The sequence below is a fragment of the Prionailurus bengalensis genome, chromosome A3 (assembly GCF_016509475.1).
Source record: "Prionailurus bengalensis isolate Pbe53 chromosome A3, Fcat_Pben_1.1_paternal_pri, whole genome shotgun sequence".
Taxonomy (NCBI): domain Eukaryota; kingdom Metazoa; phylum Chordata; class Mammalia; order Carnivora; family Felidae; genus Prionailurus; species Prionailurus bengalensis.
In genome coordinates this window covers 68,194,779-68,216,751 of record NC_057354.1, presented here as the reverse complement: position 1 = coordinate 68,216,751, position 21,973 = coordinate 68,194,779, and the positions used below count along the sequence as shown (strand labels likewise).

The 21,973-nt window shown below is 39.6% G+C and overlaps 1 protein-coding gene across 1 annotated transcript in view; it reads left to right on the top strand.

Moving 5' to 3' along the window:
• FSHR (follicle stimulating hormone receptor) overlaps positions 1-21,973 on the top strand; it is a 177,606-nt gene that overhangs the window by 130,744 nt on the left and 24,889 nt on the right. Inside the window, exons 5-6 of the mRNA XM_043603342.1 lie at positions 19,351-19,422; positions 20,806-20,883. Coding sequence (XP_043459277.1) covers positions 19,351-19,422; positions 20,806-20,883 — 150 coding nt within the window. The remainder of the gene's footprint in view (positions 1-19,350; positions 19,423-20,805; positions 20,884-21,973) is intronic.

The following is a 21,973-nucleotide window of genomic DNA, read 5'->3' as shown; positions in this document are numbered from 1 at the left end:
CTTACAGTGTTTGTCTTAAGTTCAAAAAAACAAGTTTAGGAAATGCCTTTACATTTCATGAAGCAGTATAGAAAAGAAAACTATGTATGATGGCAGAAGGACTGGATTCCAGGTGGGATATTGTTATTTATTAGTTAGATACCCAATTACCTTCTCTAAGCCTCAGTTTCCATATCTGTAAATAGGGTGCTTGTGAAAAATAAGATGATGCCTGCCAAAAAACATTTTACAAATTGTTTCTCAGTATATAAACTATAAACAACTGTACAAAATTATTAGCACCTGTTACCCAACTGACTTCTTTCATTCCTTCCTCTTTTCTTCTTTCCCTCCCAACTACCTTCTTCCTTCTTTCTCTCCCTTTTCTCTTAGAAAAGTCCAAGTGGGATGTGGGAGCCACAGAGCCTTCAATAACAAAATATAATCACCATAGGACATGCAAATGAATCCACAGGGGAACTGCCATTCACATGCATGTAATGAAAAGCATTCCTGCAGAAGATAGATCCAAAAAGAAAACAACCCCCTCACATACATATTCTAGAGCCCTTGATAGTAACAGCATGAACAATAGCCAGAATGGTGGGCTGGGAGCAAGTAAATAAGGGATGAGGAATCATTGCAAAGTTTGAAATCAAGATATCCAGAATTAGACCCAATACTGGCCCACACCTGGTAGTCACCACCATTCACTTTTATGAATAAGGACCCTCAGTCCTCCTTCTAGGGGGTAAGAGCTGGGGAGGAACTTGGGAGGATGTGAGCATGGAAGGCATAGCCCCAGGTGGGAGGAATGGAAACTTTGGCCAAATAGAGGGGCCAAGCTATGACTTTGACTCTGAAAGAGGCTAAAATCTATACCATCAGTCATGAAATCCAGCCTCCCCTCTGGATCCTTTTCTCCCTTTGAGGGGTTGAGTAGTCCCCTGTCCCTCTGGTTCCCCATCAAGTCTAGACAAAGCTGTAGGTGGCCGATTCCAGCCACATCCTTTCATAAGAGGAAGTTATTGTTCTCAGAGCATTTGAAACCTGATTTCTCAGTGCAGCAAGAAAAGAACTTGTAAGCAGTTGGAAGTAATTGTGTCATTGTCAAAGGATCCTCCTTGGTTACTCTGGAAAATGTATTTATATAATTCTACAGCATAGAAAATTCTTTCACAGCCACTGCCATGCCTTTCTCCATCAGGAAGTTAAGAGGAAGAGTTGTCCATCTTAAGCCTTTTGACTTATTGACGAGGGTGGACTTTTCCCAGCTGTGCATCCTTCCTTCAGATGTGGCACACAATGACCCAGAGATTGGAGCAACCACCCCAAAGGCACTTTCTACCAGCAATATTTCTATTCAGGGCTCAGACTGTGGCCCTTTGAAAAATTTTCTCATACTGATAAGGTATCTAAGTTAGTTGGACCCCTAATCTGAAAGATTCTATCAGGGAAACAAAGCCCAGTTAGGCTTCCTTCTCCCATGCTTACTTGTGTCTGAGCAGCAGTCATAAATGGCCTCACAATCCAGCAGTCAGGTATAGGTGGATGGCAACGATTTCAGATATTCTTTGGGATGATGAACTACTTGCTTAAAGGCAAATAAGAAATACACAATGAATGAAGGAATCCAGAGGGAACCAGTAGGATTGAATAGTTGTTTATTTCCTGAAGCCAGGATAAATGTTTATCATCATCACAGCCACCAAAGCAGGAAATTACAAGGGGTTAGGGGTGAGTTTCTATTTGACTTGAGCATCCTAATTCACAAACACACACACACACACACACACACACACACACACACACACACACACACAGAGGAATGTTGTTTTGAAATTTTCAGCATTGATTCCATTTCATGCTGATCATTTGATGGCACAGAATTCAAGACAACTAGAAATCAGTGTTCTTCATCACTGTCTTCATACTTCACTGAGAAACCTGAAGTGGTTAGGAAAAAAAAACCTCATGAATAAAGAAATGTACTTTGACTAGAAGAATATACATCAAAGGATTCATCTGGGTGCATTTTTTAAGTCAATATTGTATTTGCAGGCAATATTTCTTTTTTTACTGCTCTGCCTTCCTGGAGCTGACCTTTTGTGTATGAAAGATTATCTATTGATCTGTAAATAAGGTTTACACAATATTCTCCTGCCTTTGCATCCTGTCAATGAAATTCTAGGCAGCTGGATGTTGCTCTTTACTACTCAATAAACCCTAATTTCATCTGAGCAAACCCTTCGCACAGCTGAGTGGGACCCCTCCCCAATTGACAACCATCTTCTAGTCACATGCAGGCTTGTTAGACCCTCCTTAGGATGCCTATTAACAACACCCACACCATCTGCTTTCTCCAGCCAGGTAATTCCAGGACAGCCTTCACTGGGACTCACCCTAGCAATACCTCCCCCATGTCTACTTCTCTCTATTCTGTATTCCTCCCTCATTTCATTTAGTAAGGGTAATGAAAGTAGCTTCTCTGATTATAAAAGTTGAACCATATGTTGGACATCTCAAAGGACAGTGGCCAGGGACACAGGAAGCATCACACAGTAATGCAGAAGCACATAGATACCAGTGCCACCTGTCTAGACTCAGGTCTTGGCTCCTGCTCTCTTTAGTTATGTGACCTTAGGTAATGGCTTAACTTCTCTAGGTCCCAGTCTTACTTACTATAAACCAGGAATAGCACTACCTGCACCTTTGCATTGCATTGCAAACAACGACTGACATTAAGAAAATCCTCAGTAAATGTTGGCATTTTTTGTTAAATTCTTGACCCTATCATTTACTAGCTAAGCGAAGTCCGTGTAAGAGACTTCATTCTCTTCGCACCACAGTTCTCCCCTATGCTTAAAGAAAAGAAAGCAATACCTACCTTTTGAGATTTTTCAAAGGATTAATTTGATGACAATGATGATAATAGTGGTGATTGTGGATTTTTTTTCCCCGCCAAGTTTCCTAAAATTTTTGAAAGTCTTTTTAACTTTTCTTTTGGAAAGATCCACTGACCAGTATTCCAATGTGGAAATATATCATTTGTGTTTCTCAAAGGAGAAAGGCATCCTTCTGAGGCCCTGACATATCCAGAAAGGCCCTTCCAAACAATCAAAACCATATTATCCTTCAGAGTTCTAATAGAGAGCTCCTGACACCTCCTTTTGATGTTTATTTTCAATACTTGTGGTCCAGAGTATTCCTTGCTGTCTTTATCAAAATTAATTCCAGTTCTTCACACCACCAGCTGGTTGAATAATGATTCCCATTTTTATCTTGATTTACAATTTAAACCTTTTTGCCATTCTTTTTTTTTATTTTTTTTTATTTTTTTTTCAACGTTTATTTATTTTTGGGACAGAGAGAGACAGAGCATGAATGGGGAAGGGGCAGAGAGAGAGGGAGACACAGAATCGGAAACAGGCTCCAGTCTCTGAGCCATCAGCCCAGAGCCCGACGCGGGGCTCGAACTCACGGACCACGAGATCGTGACCTGGCTGAAGTCAGACGCTTAACTGACTGCGCCACCCAGGTGCCCCAAACCTTTTTGCCATTCTTTATTGCATTTGAATCTCACAGCAATACAAGAAGTTGGCCGCGTAGTAACAGCCCATGCATTTTGCAGCAGTAAGCTGGCCTTGCCTGTAATCCCTGATTACAGGGCTCTTCTGACAGGAATGCACAATGTCCCTATGAATTGGATTACTCTTGCTGTTCAGCAATGTTTGGCTGTCTATTCTAATAGGAAAAAGACCATATGAGGGTTCATTTTTAGAAGTTATGGCAGCATGTACATAGTGGAAAGGATTGGTACCTCCCCTTTTCTTCTCCATAATTTTGGATGTGAATTGGCTAATAAATAAAAACTCATTCAATCATTCAACAATCATTTATTGAGGTCATATTATATTCTCAGCTTTGTAGTATTTGTTGGGTATACAAAAGATGCCAAGAGTGTTAAAGCCTCTGCCTTTATGGAATTTATATTCTAGCTTAAGAGACAATGTTGGATAATGTTACATGGTGTTAGTGGTATAAAGAAAGATTAAAAAAAGCAGACCAAGTAGACAGTAATGTTTTAGAAAGGGCAGTTGAGAAAAGATGGAAAAGATAGCCTTTTTTGAGAGATACAGGAGACATCTATGGACAGCTCTCACAGAATTCCGTCTTTTCTGGAGAAAAGGCCTAGCATGCATTAATCCCTGGCAACAACACACCTATAGGGCTGTGTGGTACTGGTCATAAAGCCCAATGCTTTGGGCCGGAGTAGTCAGAGGAAGCTTGATGGAGGTAGGAAGATCTTAGCTATAACTTAAGGGATAAATAAAATTTGGAAATACAGGATAGGATAGATTGGGTTTGGCAAGATTAGAAAAAAGTAATTAAGGCAGGGGAGCTCAGGCCTAATACAGTAAGTAGTGAATAAACTATATGAAATTTTGAGCAGCAACATGACAAGATGACAATGATTTGAACTGTAGATTGACCAGTAGCAGGGTACAGATGATACACACAATGGAGACTTACTAAGGAGCAACTGCTATAATCCTGGGGTACAATAACGGTGGCACCTGGAGGAATGGGTTCAATTGGAGACACATTTCCAAAAAAGGATCGTTGGCACATGATTTACCTCTAGGTCAGTCACCCAAGTGACTGCAGTGATTTTTTTTTTTTTTTTGCCCCTTACCTTGAATAATCCCCAAAGCCTCCCTTCCCTCTAGTGCCTCTCCCTCAGCACCTCTCACACAGAACCATCCTGCAACGGGGCCCAATAGTCCTCTTACACAGAGGCTGGTGATTATTGGAAAGGAATTATTAGCCATCTCCCTGGATGTCAGGGCTGTTAGAATCTAAGGATGTTGTCATGACTACAAAAATGTTTGGGCACAATGGAAATTATACAATTGCTTATTTTATCAGTTATCTGTCTAGCAGAGCCAACTTTGCCTGCTGTTCTCAATACTAGGAAAATATGATCAGACTTGCATTCTGAAACACTGAGGTTCAGGATGAGATTTCAGCCTGAGCATGTCCACTCAAGGAGGGCAAGAACTTCCTTCTACCAAGGGCCTGATCATCAGGATGGTGATGTTTTCATATGCTCACCTCCTCTCCTCATTCCTCTAATTTGTTTACTATGTTTTTTCCTACAAGAAGCCCAAGTCTCATCCATCAGCAAGACAATTATTTGATCCATCAGTGTACCTCAATGTTTGGGTCTTGATGTTCTTCCTAGGGGTATTTCCATTTTTAAAACAGGAGCCTAGAAAAGGCAATGTGAAACCCAAGAACTGATAATGGTAGACTCCCAGGTATGGAAGGTTCAGGGAGGGAGAGATCAGTCCCACAGAATCAACTCCAATAGCACCTAGGTAACCATATTCCACCCACTTAAAGAGTCTCTGAATTATATTTTCATAGGATACACCTTCTCATGAGGTAGGTGTGTCCTCACCTCATTAATTTTGAAATAAGGCCCATCTATCATCACCAAAAGTCAGCTGTAAGGACAAGTCTAGCAAGGGTTCAGAGAGAAACAATTCTCAGATGAGTTGCGTGAAGCTCAGACCTGATTTCTTCCTCAGTGCTAGCATCACCTCCACTTCCCCAAGACAGTGATGACCAATCCTTTTAGGTGGGCCATGTGCTGCAGGGGCAGGCAGGACAATGACTGGGAGGAGGGTGACACTCGAGCGAACTCTAGTTACTACAAGATTCTATGCTACTCCAAGTTGGGACCAGGTCATCTTCATAGCTGTATCCCCAGCTCAGGGCACAAAAAAGAGCCCTTAGCTATGGATTTTTTCCTTTTGGAGGATGCTGGCTGTGCAGCTCCCATGCACCTGGTTCTCGCCTCCCTCTCACACTTGTTGAGGGACCCATTTTTTCCTTGCTGCCCTCATTTAGCTCACCTTTCTCTTTAAGAATATGTGTTCTTAGGCTGTCAGCTAAGAACAAGTGCATGTTCTAGCAGAATAGATCCACTGCTCCCAAACTCTGGACATGTCCATCTGGGAAGTGGTCTTCCCCAGGTATGTGTGCAGAAGGAATGCAGCCCAGGGGATGCAACAGCCAGCCAGATCAGGTGGCTCAGGATGGGGAACAATGAAGGGAGGGGAGAGAATATCACCCGATTCTATTGTCAGAAAATCCAGAGCAAGGGCTGTTTAATTCATCTCTGGGCCCCCCACAGGACATAGTGTTTGCACACAGTTGGTCCATAATAACAAAGCAGGCCTGAGTTTGAACCTTTCTGTTTGTGTAGTGGAAGGGAAGCAGCTGCTGTTTTTAGAGGATTGTCTTGGGGCATTACAGAGTATGAACACTCAAGCGACAAATGTTCCAAGGAAGAATATTTTCATCTCCAGTAGACATTACAAAAATTTTCTTCTGTGGCTGAATCATGAGCTCACCCATAGTAAACACCCTGCAAAAAGTGCTGAGGTCAAGAGACGACAAACTCCTCCGTCACCAGTTTGGGTTTCAAAGATAGCAGTGCTAGGAAGACAGCAGGATGTTTAGGGGACTGTTGGGGGAATAAATCAGGTGCCCCCCTAACAAAAGTCACACAGCAAGGTCTCTCTAGGCAAGGAACAAACCACAGGAGCCACATGGACGCAGATTCACTTGGCAAGACACCAATGAGAGCCACAGACCCAGGTTCCAGCCCTGGTCCTCCTGTGAGAAGTTGTAAGCAAGTAGCCCTCTGGGCCTCAAGTATGATAATGAGAAAAATAATGTCTGTCTCTCCTTCTGAAGGTTGTTGTAAAAAAGGAAAAGAACAGAAGATGAAACAGAGTTTGGGATTGCTTTTGAAGTTTAATGCAACAACAAATATAAGATCTGCTAACTATACAAGGCCATGCTGAATGATTTGGGGGTAGATAACAGGAATCATAATTTAGGAAGCACTTGCACTGTTATTGGTTGAAGAAGTCTTAGAAAAGCCTGTGAGATATTTTCTGATGGTTCCATTTCACAGGTGGCAAATTTAAGGTTCATAGAGGATGACTGAATTGCCGAAACTCACAAAATGGGATTAAGAAACGATCCCGGGCCACAAGGAACAGGGAAACTGATAACTGATTGAGCATCTACTACACGGCAGACCCCAGACTAGGTATTTTGGTCACACAACTCATCTCATCTTCCAATCTTCAAAAAACAGAAGGCATATATTTTCCCCAATTTACAAATGAGGATTTTGAAACTCAGAGATTGTGTACTCCATAGAATGGAAACGAGGAATGTCTGACTCCAAACCAATTTATCCCACTTTCTTGCACATCACAGCAGGTAAGGTATAGAGCATGGATGAAGCCAAAATGATGTACTCGTGTTCTGAGCACAACACTAACACCTTATTAATGTTTGCCATTTGGAACTTGTGATCATCTACTCAGGCTAAGTCAAAGTGTACCTAAGAAATAGCTTTCTAAATAATTAATGCTAGAATTGAGTTGTGAGGAAGGGTGTGCAAACTGTTTAAAATATTAACTCTTTTGCGACTCCCCTATGTATTTTAAAAGTAACTGCTTATCACAAATTGGTAGTATGATTAAAGTTATTCTTACACTGGCATCCAAGAAGGTCCCAAAAGGTTGCCACTTGGCAATGCTCTGTTGGCAGTGAAACTAACCTAGAGAGATCTTTATGGTTTAAAAATCCTTATGTAGCCAATGTACTATAATGGAAAGAACATCACAGGAAAGGCCCAGGGGCCAGAGTTCCTGAGTTCAAATGCCGGTGTTTTTGTACTTTCTAGCAGACAAGTCAAGGAAACTGAGGCTTCCAGGTGTCAGTTATCTATAAAATGGAGCTTTTAATAGTATCTTTCTCCTGGAGTGTGGGCAGGACTAAAGGACTTCAATACAGTAAGGCCTTTACAATGCTGCCTAACACTTGTTAAGGTAATTGCTAAGTTTTAACTATGATTCTTTCTACTCTGAGTCTAGAAATTTGATTTTTTTTTTTTTACTATCTGTGAGCACTGCCTCCCTTATCTGTAAGACAAGAATCATATTCATGTTCATCTCAGAAACTTACTGTAAGGTCAAACAAGATCATACAAAAAGCTTTGTCAATCATATGTGTTACACAAATGTAAGTCAAGGTTCTTTTCCAGTCCTTCCTTTGTAAAATAGAAGACTGGGTCAGAATTGTGACCTGTGTAACCAGCCCTTAGGACTTCAGTTACTTCCCAAATAGCAATCGTCTGGTCTATTGCCACTTTAGCTAGCCTCTAGTTTGGTCCAAGTCAAACACTGGTCACTATATCCCCCAAGCAGGAGGAGAGTGCTATGAAATCTGCTGCATGGTCTTCTTCAGGTCCGTTTCTCAACCTAAGTGAAGCAGCAGGCAGTGCCCACACTTCCTCATGGTGGGGGGACGGGAAGGGCATATTCACAATTGTCCACAGAAATCCCTCTCCCAGCATCTCTAAACTGTTTTCCTGCCTAATTTGCAGGAGAGGTTAAGAATTATGTAACTAGAACATAGCATCGCTCATCCCTCGGTGTCTCAGGCAAAACACATTTAAATATCCTACACTGAGATGTGCCCTAGCTAAGGATACAAAAGGTATCCTACAGCATGCTCCAAATTCAAAGCACAAATAACATCAACAGTGAGGGCTGCACATTAGCTCATCACATATGTTAATTTTTTTACATTCAGGCCCCTTTTCCTAATATTTACTTTCAGTCTAGTTCCCTTGATTCAGTTTGCCATTAGAGAACATGTTTTGTTTTTTTTTTCTACCCAGACGTGATATATGTAGAGGTTAATTGTTGGGCTGAAAGCAAGAATCTTATCATGTACCTAACATATTCTATAGGTTTGCAGTGGCATTATTCAGGGTATCTTACCTTACTTCTCAAAGTGATAATCTAAAGAAGACTACCCTAAAAGGCCTGAAGATGAGAGTAGAAATTGAGCCAAAGTTCACTTGACACAGTGCACCCTCTCACCAAGGTGGTTCTGATTTTCTATACTATCAACTTTCCGATATCGTGGGAGAGGAATGGAGGGTGCTAATAGAATACTCTGCCTAACAGACAGCTTGCCAACCATGTCCTAAAGAGTAACAGCATTTCCCAAGAATTAGTATAAATATTTTAGCTTCTATCAGGGCTTCCAAGGTTCAACAAGAAAACACCAAACTCAGGAGATAACTCTACAATGAAGGAGTCATCCAAGATGAATGTGTTTGGGGAAAGCCAGCACATTATTTCCTTCTCTTGGACATTTATAATGAATAGTATGGTAAAGGCTCTCTGAGAATCCTTCAGGAAAGACTCTGCTTACCCCTTATTAATCCAGCATTTCCCAAACTTCTTTGACCATTAGACCCTATCCTTTGTACAGGAATCATTTATATTTTCTGGAAATAGTTTGTCTAAATCTAAAGAAATGCTCAAGGTTGCTAAGTTGAAAGGCATCTTAGAGGTCACAGAGTTCAACTCCCTCCTCCAATTCTACACCTAATTCTAATGTGTAGGTCCCCCCCCCCCCACTACAACATATCCAAGAAATTCTCAGACACCAGCCAGGTATCCTACAATTCAATTCTGACACCATCTACCTGGAGATAGCATCAGATACCACAGATTAAGGGCTCAATCCTACAGGATTGTCCCCATTTCAGATGTCAATTGTAAGTCCAGATTGACACTTGTGCCTCTGACCCACCAGCTACAGATTGGCAGTTTCAATGATCCCTCCTTGGGTTCAGCTAACTTGCTAGGGTGGCTTATAGAACCTCACCGAAACATTTTTCTTACTAGATTACCAGCTTATTATAAAGGGATATAACTCAGAAACAGCCATATAGAAGAGATGAATAGGGAAAGATGTGGGGAAAAGGTTCAGAGCTCCCATGCCCACCACTCTCCCCACATCTCCACATGTTCACCAACCCAAAAGTTCTGGACCAGGAAGGGGAACATAGATGAAATATTTATTACAAGTTAAAATATCACACTCCTCATGAAGAAACCCTTCCAGTCATTTAGTTGAACATATTTCCAGAGGTAAAGAACCAAGTGTTTAGCTATATAATCCATTCATTCCTCTGTGGGCATCTTTCATAATGAATGAGAATCAATCATTATGCTAAGCCAGGTAATGGTAATAGCACAAACTATATAGAGTCAGAAAGATGTGGATTCAACCTCTAGCTCTGCTCTCCTTATGTGTGGCTTTGTGAAAGTTACTGGACCTCTATCAGCTGAGCCTTCTCCACCACTCTGTTATGAGGATGGTAATGATACTTGTCTCCTAAGGTACAGAACAGGAATAAATAAAATAATCAATGTTAAGTGCTTGGTGTGGTGCCTGGTGCATAGGAAATGTTCAATAAATGTTAACCATTATTATTATTAATCCTATACCTACTTTCTAGAGCAACACAGCACAAATCTATTACCATTTCCACCTGGCAGCCCTTCAGAATTACAGGCTTCTCCTTCCAAGCAAAATGTCCTACGTATTGGACAGTATGGTCTGGATTCCTCCTCCCATCAGCAAACAAACAAAAATGTATGAGTATACTTCCCAAATAACTTTATAAAATGGATATACATAACAATTACAGTATTATTTTATACATTACAAAATATACACAAAAATATTTTAAAGCATGAAACAATGATGAATAAATAATATGCTTTTACATTTACATCTTGTCTCACTAGATAACATTTTATGTGGCACAAAAAGCCTATTTTTCTCTCATTAATTATAATAAAAATATTTTAGAGAAAACAATGTCATAGGATGTGCTTCATTATTTTTTAATCCTTAGTTTAACACTGGAAAAGCAACCCACAGGTCATATCATACCATATTTCAATGGCTGTCAAAGCTGAAGACAAAATATCATCACAATAAGTAAATCCAACAGAAGACAAGCCTATAGCTACACTCCCTGGGTCATCATACTCAGTGGTTCTATCCTTTACTTTTATGTAAATATGTTGATGAAATTGAGCTAGTAAGTTTTCGTCCCTAATTTCAATCCAATGTTCTTACAAACTACTTGGAAGATACTGCATTTTTGTATTTCCAGTGAATGTGTTCAAAACACAATGAAAAAACTCTAACCAGTTAGAAAGTTGTATTTCCTTACTTTTTAAAATGTGTAATACTAGAGTTTTCACTAATGATGACATGCATCACTTTCAGCAATAAATTAACTATTTCCATTTTTTCCAAATGGTCTCTACATAGCAGATTTCTTACAAATGCATTGCATCACCCTTCCCTTAAGAAGACAAACCAAATGTGCCTAATTTAAAAATATCTGCTCTGTAGCACTATTTCTGAGATTATTTGTTATCACAGAAAGTATCAACCAATTTGGATCACTTATATTTTTGTTATAAATGTCTAAGTCTTCAATTTTGTCACTCTTCACAGTAATTTTCCACGAGATGACCAACAAACCTCTAGGTGATAATCAGGACCCAGAAACTACACAGAATCAGACAGGCAAGAATGTTGATTCAGGCAGGTTTATCAGCAATTGCTAAAGGAAATCAGAGAGAGGAAGTGGCAAGAATCTGGGAAATATAGCTATGGCTTCCAAGTATTGCAACAGAGTAAGGAGCCTTGGGCAGCAGCTAATAGACCAGCCCACTCTGGCACCATGGCAGCCCCATTGGGACAACATTGACCTGGATGTGGAAACGGCATCTTAGTACCCAAGAGAACTGGAAAAAAGCAAAACATGGTCCAGGTCCTAGGAGAACCTGGAAATCATGTAGGGTCTCGGGGAATACAAGGTTGCAGTAGGACCAATAAGAGTGCCTGAACATGGATGGTGTTAAGGTTTCCTGTAAGGTACATTTTATTTTCTTGGGTATAAGATGAAAGATCTGAGACCTAGACACTTCATCTAACTCTCTTAAGGCCACACATCTTAAGAAGTGGTACAGGCAGAACTTGAACCCAGATCCTCTAGCCTCAGAGTTGATTAGTTTCAAAGCTTTGCTCTGTGCCCTAAGAATAGGACCAGAGCCTGATTAATAAGCCAGGATATTAGATCAAAACAGAATATGCAGCCACATTAACAGGGCTGAGCTCTTTAAAATGCTTCCCTTGGGTTCATTAAACTCTCCCCCAACCACTATGCTCTTACCCACTCCTGATTGCTAAGGAGTCTGTTTTCTATGGGGGCTGAGGTGAGTTTAAGCTAAATAGGAGTTAAATGGTCCCAGTTTTGAAGTTATGAGGCTGGGGAGGCAGGAAACCAGGCTCTCCACTGTCTCATGTAGTTCCTTACACAAAGTCATTGTACAGAAAGAAACTGAGGCTCTGAAAAGACAAGTGAAGTACTCAGTATCATCCAACTAGTAAGAGGATAGGCACTCAAATCCAGGGTCTTTAATCTTACGTACAAGGCCCTTTTCATTATACCAGAGCTTCTTACACACTGCCATCTAACTCCAAGATTGTGGGATTCTACACCTAACCAATCTTTATTTAGTGATTCAGAAAGTACATGTTAGCTTCTTTTATAGTAGTGTATGTAAAGATGCAAATTCCCAATCGCTAAGGATCTGCAGTTAATAGAAATCTCAGTATCAGTGAGCCCAAGGTAACAAGTCTTTTCATGTATTAATTAAATGCGGTCTGTTCTCCTTCTTATCCATCATTGGATAAGTATCTTCTCCCAGAGTGGTCATAAGGAAAAAGTTCATTTTATCTAGGAGACTAAAGAATTAAAAATGTAAAAAGCAAAAAAAAAAAAAAAAAAAAAAAAAAAAAAAAAAAAAAAAAGACTCAAATTAGGTGTGAACAAATTCCTTATCATTGGAAACCAATTAGGAGGTAGGAAAAGGAGTTCAGCATTAGCTTCTAGGAAATGTGCTTTGGCAAAAATTATAGACCCCCTAACCTGGACATACAATCAGCAACATACTATTCCTAAATCAAAATCAAATTTGCCTGAAGTATTTCAATGAGCCATCCAGTCTCTGGCATGAACTCTATTTTGGCCTCAGTTCACAATTACAAGAGCTAATTCACACAGTCTCAGAATTGACCATTCCCTTCCATGGTGGATTTGGGGTGGAATAGAGATAAAGAATTACATTCTTTGTTAGCATGTGTGATGAAGCGGATCTTTCCTTCCTGACTTTTCTCCATTTGTTGGGTTATGTAGTTGGGTCTCAACCAGCAACTGGTTTGTCCTGGCCACCACTATTAAGTCCAGTGTTATGCGATTGTGGAAACATGGGCCACCTCTGCTTAGAGAGTCCTTAAGTCTTATATCCTCTTTCAGCATCCAAAAGTGACTTCCAATCACTTACCCATCAAGTCTACACTTCCCTACCTAGTTGTAAAGGTTCTTGAGATGCTTCCTCCTCCTTCCCTTTCAGTTCCATCTTCCTCTGTTCTGTCACACCCTTCCTGTGGTCTATCCACATGTGTCCACTTCTCTCATTCAGGCCAATAAGCTCTATACTCATAAATCTGGGATTTTTTCTTTCCTATAAGAAGTCCTCCATGACTGTTCCAACCCAAATTGCTCTCCCCTTCTCTGAACTCTTAATACACTCAATAAATAATACACAGTTTAGAACTAGACCTGTCTGAGTATTTCATCTGTGCTAGCCTGATCTGCTTAATTCAGCTGCAAGCTTTCTGGAACCAAGAGATGGTCTTTGGTGTCCACTCTTGGATGGAATGGAATGGAGGTTGTATGGAAGGAAGGCATATTTTCCAATGTAATAAAACTAAGAACACACACAATTTAAGAGTTAAAAACTCACCAGCTCTCCTGGAGATTAATAAAAGCATAATTGATGTTTTCACCAATGAGCCTCAGAGCTGTGGGGTCACCTGTTCATAAAAGTCAAGTATAACACTTGCTTTGGCAGTATGTGTACTAAAAGGCAAGTATATTCTTACATGGCAGCACATAGTGGGAATGGTTTCCAGCAATAGAAGGACCTCATTAAGTTCACCCCAATGGAAGCAGTGCTCATTTTCATTACCTCAAGATGAGGGACAGTCAGGCACGAAAGGTGTTAACATCAGCTCAGAATGTGAAACTGGCTGTTGAGAAAGGAGAACTGTAAGCTTTTCTTTAGAGGATCTTTTTGCAGGACTTAAATTTGCTGACATTTTACCCTCAGGCCTTTACCTGTTTTTCAAGATAAACCACAGTTGAGTGAATCAAAATAATTTTGCAGCAAACAGTCATCTGACCAAAGCAAACCCATTGAGACAGAGCTTGTAGGTGATTACCCATTTCCAGCCTCCATCAGACATGAATTTATTGATCAAAGGAGAAAAATGAATTGAAAACTAAGTGTTCATCCAAACTCCATTTCCTGAGTTATCTTGGGGTTATGGAGAGTCTTAGCTATAGAGTTATCACCAATAATCCATCTCACTAGATGGTCACTAGATCTTCTTAAGTGTCTTAAACTTAGCACTACTGGAATAATTTTAGCCATTTTGCTGTGTGTTTTCTATAAAAGCCAAAGATTTCCACGTGCATCTATAGACATTTACAGATATCCCTTACGTATTGTGGCTTCAGAAGCTCATGCTATTGATAGCAAATAATGTACCATTCTCTTTTACAAGCATAAATTCTTCCCTCCTTCAATTTTATACAAGTAATACTAATTCATTAAGAGACAGAGCCAGGTTGCTATCCATATAATGTCAAATCCATTAGGTGTAATGAACACAGGTAGTCAATGATTCCTTTTAGTGCTCATCTTTTGACAGCACATAGCACATTGCCTGGCCTGATAAACATCAAGCAAATTATATGTGCCAACACTGTTTTGTTTTTCAGGAAAAACATGATTTCTGTGCTCAGGTCATTCACAATCTGGTTGAAGAGATGGATATTGAATAAATAAAATATATAGTTTAGAATTTTGAAGGGTGTGAAAAAGAAAAAGTTCTAAACAAGACATGATTATACCAGGAATAAATCAGGGGCCTTAATTTAAATCAGCAATCAGAGAGCTCTTCACCAAGAAAATGACATTTGTAACTGAGCCCTGAGGGGTAAGTTGAGGTGGGCCAAGAAAGGAGCAGGTGGTCAGTCTTCCATATAGAGCATGGGCAAATGCCTGGTAACAGGGAATAATTTAGTGTATCCGAGGAACTGGGTGAAAGCTACTGGTGTTGAAGTGTATTGGAAGGATGGCACGAGATAAGGTCCAAGAGTAGGCAGTAAGAAGTATCAAGTCTATAATGGAAAATAACAAAAGAAAAGCAGAGGATGATAGCCATCTATTTTACATTTTTTAAAAGAATTCTCTGGATGCTGTATGGAGAATGGGTTCGAAAAAGACAAGATTACCTATATGGGAAATCTATGGCAGAGACCTAGAGGAAAGAAAATGGTGGCTTATTCTAGAATGGTATCAGTAGTGTTGGAAGTAATTGCATGGAATCAAGAAATCTCTTGGAAATGAAATCTAAGAGGACTTTGAGATGTATTGATGTTGGGCAGAGAAGAAGCCAAGTTTAATGGTCACATGTGTAACCAACAAATGATAGATGGTAGTGCTATTTATGAGGAAGTATTGAGAACAGTTTGGCAGAGGTGATGAGGGAAAAAAATTAGTTTTCTATGCCAATGAGACATTCTGAAGAATATATAAAGTAAACTTTAATTAGACACAGACTATAGCAGTCAGAAGTCAAGTATGAATCTGAGTTGTCACCATATTGATAGTACTTAAAGCCATGGTAAATGAGATATTCCCAGCAAGATGATAGAGAAAAAAGGAAAAGGCTCAGAATAAAGCTGGAGGAGGGGATGTCAAAAATAAAATAAAATGAATTAAGAGGAAGAACAACAGATGAGTGCAAAAGACAAAAGCTAACAGGAAAGGAATATTGACAAAGAGTACTGAATTCTCCTGAAAAAGGTTTTTAAAAATGAGAATTTAAATTGCTCATTAGATTTATTAGTTATGGATTGGTGCGTTTGATGAATGACAAAGTAATTTTGGTGGAGAGATGCATCATGAAAATTCTTGGAGCAGGTGGAAAAGGAACAGCATACAAGAAAATAAAGACAACAGATGCAGACAACTCTTTCTAGAAATTTTACAGTAGAAGAAGGAAGAGAAACAGGGCTAGGGTGCAAGGAGAGACAGATTTGGAGTAAAAGGAAATAGCAACCATCAGGGAATCTATGTAAATGTGAGATTCAGTGTAAGCTGGTATTTGTCTTAGCCTAGGTTCTCTAAAACATGTCTGAGGAAGAACTTATATGCAAGTAATTTATTTTTATACCTAAACCCAAGGAAAGAGATTGGATGACTAAGGAAAACAAAATAAAGAAGGAAAGCCAACTTAGGAATGTATTATCAGCTCATCACCACCAGAAAATTGGGGTTCAGTCATGTTAGAGTCCCTCCTAAGTGTCATTTAGAATATATTCAGAATTCTTCACCCAAATAATAGAAGACAGGAGTTCAACACTAGTCAAAAGTTGCCCTATGGGGTACCAACTCCCTTGCACTTCCCAATTTGCACACGTCTCTGAATGGTAGAACAGATCCCTTTAGGTGTCCCACTCACGGGTGGCAAAGAAGCCCAGGGCAGAAAATGAGACAATCAGTATAGCTGCAACCAATATCTGTCAAGCCTCTATGTAGTTAGTTGCTATGGTAACAGCTAGAGTAAAAGATGGACCGAGAGAATGAAGCAAAGTATAGAGGTGTCTGATAGAATGTCTACCTTGATATTCACACACTCCACATCCTTTCCAGTCTCAAGAGATGAGATGGGTTGTGTCTAGTTCATGACAGAGTTGGCCCATAGGTTCTACCAATTCTTGGCCTGCAGTCTTCCCTGGCTCTGTTTCAGATTAATTACTCCAGGTAGCAATGATGGCAGACAAGTTAAGTGAGTAAGAATTTTTATATATTCCCAGTAACAGAGTCAAGAAATGTTTTAGAAACATCAGCCAATTAACTCAGTATTTTATGAGCACATACTACATTCCAAATCTGCACACAGTTGTATAGACTGTCAGAGGATATTAAATATGGTCCTTACTTTGATATCTCATTAAGGGCATACGTCATAGATACATGAGAAGAGATCTAAAAATGGTAGATGGCCGGATATGATTAAATTAAAATGTGGAATAGGGCTGTGTCAAGCTAGTAGATACTTACTTGTGGCAATGTTTCTGTTAGAATGAGTAGAATCTCAGATTGTGGAAAGCAACTATGAAAGCCATTTGTTTTTGTAGAAACATCAAGCTCTCAATGTTGGCAGAAACTCTCTCCGGGTGGTCAAACTAGAGGTGATTTTTACTTTCTTCTCTAAATGTTACCATATTTTCCATAATTCCCACATTCAACATTTATTACTTTTATATTCTAAGAATTTTTTTTAACATAACCAAAGGATGTGGGACAACTAGAACTCTCATACACTGCTGATGGCAACGCATAATGGTAGTCACTTTGGAAAACAGTTCAGCAGATTCTAATAAAGTTAAATATACACTTACTATGCAACTCAGCAATTCTACTCCTAGGTATTTATCCAAGATAAAGAAAAATGTTCTTTCCCTCGCTTTCACATGAAATGCGTACATGCCTACACACAAACACCACCACCACCACCAGCAATGTTTAAAGCAGCTTTTTAATTATCACAAAAACTGGAAACAATCTATATGTCCTTCAACTTATAAATGGATAAACTGTGATACACACTTACAATGGAATACTACTCAGCAATAAAAAGCAATGAACTATTGATAAATACAACATGATGGAAGACTATCAAATGCATTATACTGGATGAAAGAAGCCAGATTCAAAAAGCTGCATAATATATAATTGCACTCATATAACATTTTGGAAGAAGCAAAATCATAGGAACAGAAACTGATCAAAACAAAGGAGTACCCATCAAGGGCTGTTGAAGTAATCAGCAGAACTGACCAAGATGGAGCCTCCATCAATCAATAAGAATGAAGAGGGAACAAAACACCTGAGAACCATTAGAGAACCCATAGCAGAATTCACTGACTCTCCGAGCTTAGAAGCAAAGAACAAGATACCAAAGTCTACTCTAGCATCATAAACCCAAAAGGACACATGATCCTTCACGATGACTGTACCAGTGAAGATTCTTTACATTGCAAATGACCAAGACCAACTCTGGTTGGTCAGCCAAACATAGAAAAGAAAAATGGTAATGAGGAGGTATTAGAAGGATTCAGAGCAACTCACAAGAAAGAAGGAAATGCTGAACAAGAAGCTGTCAAACAACTCTCATGTGTCACTTCAAAACGTTTACCACTGCTGTGGCAGCCATTCCACTCACATTCAACCAGCTTAATGAAGGTGCAAATGGACTGCATCTAGCTTAGCCTTGTATACCTCTCATTTCCTGTCCTAGGTCTTCTGTCCTGGCAGGAACCCACTAGACACTAGGGCATGCAAGTCAAGAGGTGGGGAGTTAACACCATGGAGACACATCTGACCAAAACGAAATAATAGTCCATAAATAAATGCTTACTCTTCTCCCCAGTTCAGAGCAACAACTCTCAGATCCATTTTGAAAATCTCCTAAATCAAGTCCTTGGCATAAAAGGACCAGTAACCAGTAGCGGTGGCCAACTCAACAACTTATCTTTGTATTGATTATCTTTCTTCCCTGTTTCATTACTGCTGCCACAAACTCTTTGAGCTCATTATCAAATATACTACCTATAGCCCAGGCTTCTCAAGACTTGCTTCCTGGGGAACCCAGGCTAACACAAGCAGGCTTTGGGAAGGATCCTTTATAGTTCTGGACATTTCAGCTACAGAAATTTATGGTTTATCTCTTAAGGGTGATGGCACCAGTGGACTCAGCTCTCATCAACTTCCAAACACTTCCCAGGAGACAGTCTGATTGACACAGTTTAGGTTACATGCATACTCCATCAAAGGGCACAGAACCTCATTTTCTAATCTCAACAGAATTATATGGACTGGGGTCAGCTCTCCAAAGAATATGTGAAGGTGGGAAACAAAGGGTGATTTAGGAACATTTTGTTATCTAGTTACAAGTTGCTTTTTGATCATATTAACTTATCTTAAAAAAAAAAAAAGAGCATTGTGCATGTAGCATAGCAGCCCCTTTCTGCTTTAAGTATAAATTTATTTTCTCCAAGGAATCAATACCTTGCTAGACCTTGGTCACAGCCTTAATATAGAAAAGGTAAGCATGAGTCAACAATATTATGGGATTTTCTGGTAGGTTTTTCTGATAGCTCAAAATCGTTATTTTGAATTTGGAAAGCTCATACCTTAGCAATTGTTAAGATAGCCATGTTCACTTTTTTCTCACTCTTATTTTGTCTCTCTCTAGGTTAATATCCAACACAGGTATTAAGCACTTGCCAGCTGTTCACAAGATTCAATCTCTCCAAAAGGTTCTACTGTAAGTTTTTCCTTGAGTATTTACCTAATCAATAGATGCTTGCCCAACAGCCACTGGGCCTGTAATATGTATTGTTTAGCCTACATCCTCCAAATAGGTCACTCTGGGTAAGCAGAGGTAGTAAGGCCAAGAGCAAGCAACCTTGGTTTTACCTGAAAGCCAGCTAAGCTCAGTGTGGAGACAGAAGTCTCCTCAATAAGACTGTTATCAACACAACCAGTTTGTAGCAAATCAAGTAGTCTCTCCTTTCTTCAGTATTTAGTGATTTACATGCCCTTCCCGCTACAACTACCCCACCACCCCAGTCTTCTCCCACCCTCACCTCTTCCCTCCAGAAATCTACTATACTAGGCATAAAGAAACCACTTGACAAACAAATTCACACTGTCAGCAACATAAGCTATTTGCCTTTTCCCAAGACATCTGAATTTTTTTTAATTTTTTTTAACCTTTATTTATTTTTGAGACAGAGAGAGACAGAGCGTGAATGGGGGAGGGTCAGAGAGAGGGAGACACAAAATCTGAAACAGGCTCCAGGCTCTGAGCTGTCAGCACAGAGCCTGACGTGGGGCTCGAACTGACCGACTGCGAGATCACAACTTGAGCCGAAGTCAGACGCTCAACCGACTGAGCCACCCAGGCGCCCCAAGACATCTGAATTTTTAAAGAACAGGGGAAAAAAGTGTGTAGTGCCAAGTGTATTTTCAATAGTGAAATTTTAAGAATCTGGAAATGGTAGGGAAGCGGTATAAGGAGCTAAGGACAAAGGGGAAAAGGGAGAGAAAAAGAAAATCTTAACATTTCTCAAATTGTTCTAAGCAGTTTACCACTTCTATATACAGTTTATTTGTTAAATCTGACCCAACAGTCAAGCTTGATGGGAGGATGAGGGACACAAACCAAAAAATGAGACTTTCCCCACCCCTTCATTCAGGAAGAGAAAAATCAATGCTACAATTTTTCCTGTGACCCAGGTAGAAAAGGAGGTCAAGTGGCTGTGAGAGGGAATTGAGACGGGAGGAAGATGAAGTCCCAACTATAGGGAATGGAGAAGTTTGGTTTGGAGGTGAAAGGTAGCTTTGGCATACTGAGCAGTCAAGGATAATAAAGGAGTCTCCTAGAACTTTAACACAGTGAAATTAGCTAAGGAAATGTTCAGAGACAAGAGACTGCATGTCTGCAATTTCACTTTTAAGAACGGATATACTGAAGATAAATTAGAGGTCATTTATTTCCCTAACTTTGAACTCATCATCTTTCCAAACAGTAACTGTTCAAACATTGCCTCAGCTAAAGACCACATCATGCCAAGGAAATTAAATGCTGGAAGGTTACTTGAGTGGAGCTGGCATAAATACCTAATGTACCTGTTCTTTCTTCTAGAGACATTCAAGATAATATAAACATCCACACAGTCGAAAGAAATTCTTTCATGGGGCTGAGTTTTGAAAGTATGATTTTGTAAGTAAAGAAAAAAACTCCAATGGAGTAACATTTGGTTTTTCATTTAATCATCTTTTTCTTAACAGGATGCTCCTTTTGTGTTTAGGTAACTTTGGCATTTCACCATTTAAATTTCTGTCTGGTTCAGTATTTTTCTCTCATTTCCATCTTTGCATTTCAGAATCACAACATGGAGTCATGTTAATAATTTATGATTCTGTGGTGCGATTCAAGTATTTAAAATTGCTCTGTGAGTGATGGTCTCCTGTGATGCAACATCTGTTCTGAAGGACAGAAGAACTCATGCATCAATAAAGCTAGTTATTGCCTGGCAAGGCTTTTGTTGCCCAGAGAAAAAGATCAAGAAGGAGGCTGAATTCAAAAGATATTCTCTCATAACCATGCCAAGCAGCTCCTATTCAACCCCATGCTGGGCATAAGATGACTTCTCATTTTCTTGGAACAATCACGTTTTTTTAATGAGCCTGAGTTACTCCCTCTGACTTTTGGGAATGTTTTTAAATGCACTCTGTGCCATTGATGGACTACTTTGGAAACTTCTCTATTAGGAGCAGTGTGACAGTTTATCCACTCCCCAAAATGGCCAAGAAATAGAGTGCTAGAGCCTACCCAAGAGTTTGTGGGACCCATGAAAGTTAGGTTAACAGAATGGCATTTGGGAAACTGGTAATTGCCATTACATCTGTAAAGAAAGCATTTTATCCTTCCATTTCACAAATTGTCACAATTTTAAAAAATATAGTAATGTGTGTTTCTGTTTGTCTTTAAAATATGTCATTATGTACAAAAGGTAAGTTCCAGCCAAGAAAGAATTTTAGTCATTTTCAAAGCAGCAACATGATTCAGTGACTACTCAGCAATACAAAAAGGAAAGGGGGAAGAAACAGAGATGAGGAAATAATGAAGATTAAAGCTAAGCACAGCGTTTGATGTAAATTAATTACAAAGAACAACAGAAAGGTTTCAAAGAGACTAGTGGAGGAATTGCAAGTGTGAAGGAAAAAATAAAATCAAAGGCATGTATTCAGAGCATATGTTATTACAACAAAAATTTTTAGTGAGTCCTACCTAAGCCTTGCTTTTAATA